General features: G+C 42.9%; 1 protein-coding gene across 1 annotated transcript; it reads left to right on the forward strand.

Annotated features, from left to right (window-relative positions):
• The first annotated feature begins 1,559 nt into the window (after positions 1–1,559).
• Positions 1,560–7,175, forward strand: kcna1b (potassium voltage-gated channel, shaker-related subfamily, member 1b). Its single transcript, XM_039792294.1, has 2 exons — positions 1,560–2,106; positions 2,481–7,175. The coding sequence occupies exon 2, from the start codon at positions 2,705–2,707 to the stop codon at positions 4,193–4,195; it is 1,491 nt and encodes a 496-aa protein (XP_039648228.1). The 5' UTR covers positions 1,560–2,106; positions 2,481–2,704; the 3' UTR covers positions 4,196–7,175.
• The last annotated feature ends 736 nt before the right edge of the window (positions 7,176–7,911 follow it).

Consider the following 7,911-nt stretch of genomic DNA (forward strand, 5'->3'; position numbering starts at 1 on the left):
GAGACCCCACCTATCTACAGCTAGAGGAGACCCACCTATCTACAGCTAGAGGAGACCCACCTATCTACAGCTAGAAGAAACCCACCTATCTACAGCTAGAAGGAGACCCCACCTACATCTACAGCGAGGAGACCCCACCTATCTACAGCTAGAGGAGACCCCACCTATCTACAGCTAGAGGAGACCCCACCTATCTACAGCTAGGGAAGACCCCACCTATCTACAGCTAGAGGAGACCCCACCTATCTACAGCTAGAGGAGACCCCACCTATCTACAGCTAGGGGAGACCCCACCTATCTACAGCTAGAGGAGACCCCACCTATCTACAGCTAGAGGAGACCCCACCTATCTACAGCTAGAGGAGACCCCACCTATCTACAGCTAGGGGAGACCGCGATAAGACCTATTTCAACAAACGGTGGCGTATCCCTTTAAGAAAGCAGACGTGTGTGTTTACGCAAAGTCATGATGTCATGTTGGACATACATTATAACCTGGGGCGTTTGGGGGTCATTGCTTGTAAAGTTTTGAGCGTCAAATACTTAATTTTTCTGCATTCTTTTGAATTTTTCTGCAGCAATTTGAGCCTTTTCTGCATCAAGTTACGGTGCAAATTTCTTTTTAGGAATCATGTACATCTCAACAAGTCTGTTACAGAATGAGACCGTGTTACAGCCAGAAGTTTCAAAGTTTAAATCTACATAAAAGACAAGAGCACGCTGAACAGTTGTCTTTATTTTTTTAAGGGGGACAAAACTACCTCGTATAAATATATACCCTGTATACCCTGCATCTTCCCTAAAAATCTACGCCTATGTAATAGGAATACATTGATCTGGATCAATGTAAAGATTCAATGATCCAAGGTCCAATGTTATCGATGCAAAGTAATAAATTAATAAATAGTAGATAAATTAGACAGATAAAAGATAGTTTAATATAAATGCACTTCTTATTACTAAAAACAAAACAAAAAACACACAAACACACACACACACAACAAATGCATAAAAAAAAAAAAAAAAAAAAAAAAAAAAAAAAAAAAAAAAAAAAAAAAAAAAAAAAAAAAAAAAAAAAAAAAAAAAAAAAAAAAAAAAAATACTGAGAAAAAAAAAAAAAAAAAAAAAAAAAAAAAAAAAAAAAAAAAAAAAAAAAAAAAAAAAAAAAAAAAAAAAAAAAAAAAAAAAAAAAAAAAAAAAAAAAAAAAAAAAAAAAAAAAAAAAAAAAAAAAAAAAAAAAAAAAAAAAAAAAAAAAAAAAAAAAAAAAAAAAAAAAAAAAAAAAAAAAAAAAAAAAAAAAAAAAATATAAAAAAAAAAAAAAAAAAAAAAAAAATCATTAATGATATGGTGCTTCTGCATGTGTAGTTTACAGGTGTGGAGCAGGTTTTTGCAGATACTGTAGAGCCAACTGTGTTTTACAGTCTGTCTGCATTGCGTCGAAACCCCCCCCCCCCCCACCTCTCTTCTCCCTTCCCCTCACTCTCACTCTCTCTCACTCTCTCTCACTCTCTCTCTCTCTCTCTCCTCTAACCCCTCCCTCCCTCTTCTCCTTCACTCACTTCTTTTTCCCCTCTACATGAAATCCTGCAATATGCTTCCAAATTACAGGACACACATGCTTTATTCATGCGCCTATAGAGCGGCACCCTAAACCGGATTTTCCTTTCAAAAGCCTCCGTGTTTTTATTTTTACCGCAGTATAACAACAAGAACAGAGCAGATTTTTTATTTTATCTTTTGCTGATGCTGCAGTGTCCATTTCTCCCCATCAGATCGGGCGCTGGATCCAGCGTTTTATATCGGCCTTTTTTTTGTCTTAAAGTCTCCGTCTGCGTCCGGCTTTTCTATTTCCAGCATGATTTTGGTAAACTGTCGGTTGGGATTGTTGCAGCCGAGCCGCGGTTCAAAGCCGTCTGAAGCCTCCTCTCTCTGCTGCGGGCTGCTCCGATCGACGCTGAAAACCTACACCAAGAGGATACGGATGTTGGCCAAGACAACAGTCTATTAATCTTTCAGAGAAAGCTGTAAAAGGATATCAGTATTAAAAAGCCAAGGTGGGGGAAAAGGTGTGCGCTGTGCATCTGCTGCTCTCCAACTCAGCACAGGTAGGCTACATATGTCTTATGCATCATTTCCATCTCTTAAAAAGCACATTTTCCATTTTAAATGTCATTTTAAATGTCATTTCAATGTGTAGAATGCTTAATGTGACTGACTAGTTGATGGTATGGTATGGGACTGAATAGAGAGCGGGGGTCCTGCATGATGTGCGCAGAAAGGAAGCGCAGCAAACTTGAATACTGATGTATGCGGTAAAAAAAAAAAAAAAAGGAGAAGCAGAAGAAGCAGAAACTGCAGCACAGGCTGTACTGTACTGCATGATGTTTTTCCTCTCGGAGATATAGAAACCGGGGCTTGTGAATGCAGGTCTGAGATGTGCTCGGCGAGAATTCATCTTCTCGTTTCACGCTCTTTGCAGGTGACGAAGCATTTGCCGAGAGAAAGAAAGATGTTCAGCCCATCGGAGGAGAAGAAGGAGGAGAAGAAGATGGTGATGGTGACGGAGAGGGAGGCTCTGCTCGCCTCGCGGCCTCAGTAGAGGCTCCTTCGCCTTCCCCTCCTTTCAGTCCTGTGCCGCACCCCCTTTCGCCCCTTTGGCGCCGCTTCCTCTTCCGGGCCCCTTTCCCCGCGCCGTGCGCCAGGATGACCGTGGTGTCCACGGAGAACATGGACGAGACCTCCACCCTGCCGGGACACCCGCAGGACCTGTACCCGCCGGACGACGACCACGACGACCACGACTGCTGCGAGCGCGTGGTCATCAACATCTCCGGGCTGCGCTTTGAGACGCAGCTCAAGACGCTCGCGCAGTTCCCCGAGACCCTGCTCGGGAATCCGAAGAAGCGAATGCGCTACTTTGACCCTTTACGAAACGAGTACTTCTTCGACCGGAATCGGCCGAGCTTCGACGCCATACTGTACTACTACCAGTCCGGCGGGCGGCTGCGGAGGCCCGTCAACGTGCCGCTGGATATGTTCTCGGAGGAGATTAAGTTTTACGAACTGGGCGCGGAGGCCATGGAGAAGTTTCGAGAGGACGAAGGATTTATTCGCGAGGAGGAGCGACCGCTGCCGGAGAAGGAGTTCCAGCGGCAGATCTGGCTCCTCTTCGAGCACCCCGAGAGCTCGGGGCCCGCGCGGGGGATCGCCATCGTCTCGGTGATGGTCATTCTTATTTCCATCGTCATATTTTGTTTGGAGACGTTACCCGAGCTGAAGGAGGATCCCAGCCAGCGGATGCGCATGGTCGGGAACGTCACGGTGTACTACAAAGCCAACTTCCTCACGGACCCTTTCTTCGTCGTGGAGACGCTCTGCATCATCTGGTTCTCCTTTGAGTTGATAGTGCGCTTTTTCGCTTGTCCCAGCAAGGCGGCGTTCTTTAAAAACATGATGAACTCCATCGACATCGTGGCCATAATCCCGTACTTCATCACGCTCGGAACGGAGCTGGCCGACGATCAGGACGGCAAGGAGGCGAAAGGAGGAGGGGAACAGGCCACGTCTCTGGCTATTCTCAGGGTAATCCGCCTGGTGAGGGTGTTCAGGATCTTTAAACTGTCCCGGCACTCCAAGGGGCTCCAGATTTTGGGGCAAACTCTCAAGGCGAGCATGCGCGAGCTGGGCTTGCTCATTTTCTTCCTCTTCATCGGCGTCATTTTGTTCTCCAGCGCCGTCTACTTCGCCGAGGCCGAGGAGAAGGAGTCGTTCTTCACCAGCATACCGGACGCGTTCTGGTGGGCCGTGGTGTCGATGACGACCGTGGGCTACGGGGACATGTACCCCGTGACCATCGGAGGGAAGATCGTGGGCTCGCTGTGCGCAATCGCCGGCGTGCTGACCATCGCGCTGCCCGTGCCCGTCATCGTGTCCAACTTCAACTACTTCTACCACCGGGAGACGGAGGGAGAGGAGCAGGCGCAGCTGCTCAACGTCAGCAACCAGAACTTGGCGTCGGACACCAACTCGAGCCGCCGCAGCTCGTCTGGCGTGAGCAAGTCGGAGTACATGGAGATAGACGAGGACATGAACAACAGCATCGATAACTTTAGGGAAGCCAACCTCAGGACTGCCAACTGCACGGCGCCCACCCAGAACTGCGTGAACAAGGGGAAGCTGCTCACCGACGTGTGAGGCGGCCGTCCGGCGCACCGGTGTAAATATTGTAGAAATAATCTCAATGCTTTATCTCCATTGGTGCATTTTATTCTTCCTTTCTTTTGCATTGACTCATTCAAACAAACAAACGAACAAACATACAAACGTGTGTGAAGACTTCAAAAGTTCCAGGCACACATGATCCAATTCATAAAAAGGGTAGTGGTTCACGTAATGACGGACTTGTTTTGGCAATAGCACAAAGATCAGCAGGTGTCTGGGGGATATTTTTGATAAATTAATTTATTTTATAAGTTGTTCCAGTTTGACAGATGTGGGTGTTTGCCAGGCAGGGAGAGACGGATTAATGCCACCTGCTCTGGTGCTTCGATTTTTAATCATTCCAAAATTACCAGCTTTTTACCAGGCGAAGAAAGGTCCAACGAGAGACGTTATGGTAGTTATTATCGAGTTGCACTATGAGAAATGTAGGAGCCAGCAAGTGTTATTGGAGTTTTTCCCCAGATTTAGAGACAGAAGTCTGGATATCTTAGTCTCTGTTGCACCAATTTGTACCGTTCTTTTTCTGTTGCAAATACTCAAACTTTACATTTAGGTACAACTTAATGTTCTCTTTGACGTCTCGCAAATGTATTTTATATAATTGCAGCTGGTTTTTGAAGAAAGCACTTCTTAAAATCTTCTTCTGGAGCATTTTTGTTTACAAAGGAAGAAAATTAAGTCATTTTAGAGCAAGATTTAATATATAAGGATTCAAATAAAACAGAAGATAAGTTCAAATGGATTATAACATTTGAACGAGAGAATAAAAAAAGAGTGCAGTGCAAGATAGGAATAAATAGTCCCAAAGTGTTTGTGAGTAGAGCTGCAACTAAGGATTATTTTCATCATTGCTTAATCGTTTGTTCTATAAAATGTCAGAAAATGGTTCTCAAAGTCGAAGGTGATGTCATCACGTCTTGCTTTGTCCACAACTCAAAAGATATTCAATTCACTGTCCCAGAGGAGAGAAGAAACTAGAAAATACTCACATTTAACAAGCTGACATCACACAAGTTTGACTTTTCTTTCATAAAAAAGTGACTCAAACCTATTAACAGATTATTAAAGTAGTTGGCTATTAATGTAATAGTTTAGGGTTCCCCCCGGTGTATTGCAAACTCGGGGACTAAGCCACTGGGAATTAGTTTTAATGTATTTTAAGGCGTTTTTTAAACTACCGTTACAGCTCGGTTGGGAACTTAGACATAGTCAAAGTTTAGCACTGACTAGACCTTGTTTACACATACGTGGTTATTTAGAAAAATGGAGACATTTGCCTTCGTTTGCACGCAAACAGAGAATTTGCCTTTGTTGTTGCTATTTTCGGGATTCTGATTGGCTAACGTGGGCTTGAGCTTCTCGTTACACTGCCACCTACAGGTTTGGCATGTATGTTTGGCATATATATATGCTGTTGATGACATATATACACGGGTACTGACAGGTGTGCACGATGTTATTTTTGAAAACGGAGAAGGTGAAATGTCCGTTTATGAAAATAGCCGGCCACGTGTATACGTAGCCTTAATGTCTGGCTTTAAGGAATCTGTCTTATAGCTTTTTTAAATTCTCAATATCGCAATTCTTCCCATGAAACTATTGGGGTGTACATTAACGCTGCCATCAGTCTGTAACTGGCCCCCAGCCGGGCCCTGGCCGAAAAAAAAGACACTTGCCACCGGGCTAAACAACTTTCCTGGTGGAAACCCTGATAGATGTTCAGTTTAATATGATATAAAAACAGAAAAATAGCAGGAAATCTGCATATTTGAGAGGCTGAAAATGTCATTTTCTGCCATTACTTTGTGAAAAATGACTTAAACGATCAATAGATTTTCAAACTAGTTGGCTACGATTCTTTTCTTTCTCGTTTTTCCGCTTATAGTCGACTGATCGTTGCAGCTCTAGTTGCAAACACGAAAGTTTCAGAGTTGAATATAGAAATTCAAAAGATCAAATGACTTACATTGAGAGAACAAAAGTTGCTAAGATTTAAAAAGCACTTAAGAAATTTATCCAAAGAAAATCTCCCCGACACCTCCCAGGCTTTGTGCAAAAAAGACCCAAAAAACACCCAACTAAACAACAACAAAGCCCAGCTGAGACTTGAAGAACACGTCCGACATCGACGACACATTGCGAGTGGATTACAGTTGTGTTTTTTCTGTGGCACATCCAGGGACTTTTTTCGGGAAAACTAAAACCGGATGCTTTTCAGGCACCTTATGAGAAAAACAAACAGGAAGTGTGCCGAGGCCTTGTGGAGGATTATTGCCTCCTCCCGCTGCTGCTGCTGCTGCTGCTGCTGCTGCTGCTGCTACAGGTCCGGTGGAGGTTCCCTGTACGACGCCATGCAACACTCCTTTATATAAAAGCATGTGGAGACTCTCTCTTCTCTCGTATATCGGCATGCACAAGACAAGACGTTACCTCATTTTTATTTTTTTACATTTTGGGTTTCTTTCTTTGAATTTCATCTTTTTATCACCCTACCCACCCCTGAAATTTTTCTACTTTTTCTTTCTCATTTGTTTTCACCAAAAGTGCACTGGCTATTTATTATTATTATTATTATTATTATTTAAAGCATTTACGTGTTGAATGTTAAACGCATTAAGGGAACAGGAACACTTCTTTTTTTTCCGAAGATCATGGCATGTCAACAATACTAAAGCATTATGGCCTAATTAGCTATGGTTATAGCTATTGTATACTCAATGCATGACTACAGTATTAAATTGCTTGCAGTTGTGGAGGGACCTCGGGAGCTGGTGGATGATGATGATGATGATGATGATGATGATTCTCCTCGTTACTGTCAAGCGTAACGACAGGATAACGGTGCATGACGGAGCTAACTGCCGAAAAAAATGGGACAAATCTGCTTAAAAGAGCAAAAAACAAAAAAAAAAAATCACAAGAGACGTATCTGACGAGCTCTTAAAAAAAAAAAGGACACTTCAGAAATAACATCCTCCTTTTTTTTTTTTTATTTCAAGCTTTTTGGTCTTTGACGATGGAGTGCATGGGGTCATTTGTATGTGATTTGTGACCGGATTTTTACTTTTCTCGCTCTTGGCTTTTGAAAACAGCTCGAAGAAGGAAAGCCGTGATATCTAACACATTTCATAGATATATCTAAAATTAGTTTCTAGTGCCTTGAACCCCGTCTCATTTTAGAATTGACTGAAGTGCCTCCCGTTACAATAGACAACAAAGAGCTTACTACGTGCTCCTTATCTTCTCCTGCCATAAAGATGCACTTCTCCCTGCACACCTGGAAAAAGGAGACGTTATAGATTGCTATGTTTCGATAAAGATATGAATATATTCGTTATTCTAGGGGCCAGATGTGTTGGGCCTACGTAGACTCACATTTGTCCTGGTTGATGACACATGGCTGCAGTGCACACTGAGCAAGATACAGAAATTGGAAATATGGATTATTTTGCATAGAAACTATTTGGTATTTTCTTTCATACGTCTGCAGGTTCTCGAGTTTGACATTTAGGAACATTCTAGTGTGTTTTAACACATTATTTTCACAAATTTGTGTCCATTCTGACTGTGTCCACATGCGTAAAGATCTACTTATGGTGCAACCCGACAGCTAACTAAGCTAGCTGTCTGGTTAGCTAACTAAACACAACAATTAGCCCCCTGGATTAGCCTTTGCAGCTATCTACTGA

Source organism: Perca fluviatilis, chromosome 23, assembly GCF_010015445.1.
Source record: "Perca fluviatilis chromosome 23, GENO_Pfluv_1.0, whole genome shotgun sequence".
Classification (NCBI taxonomy): Eukaryota; Metazoa; Chordata; class Actinopteri; order Perciformes; family Percidae; genus Perca; species Perca fluviatilis.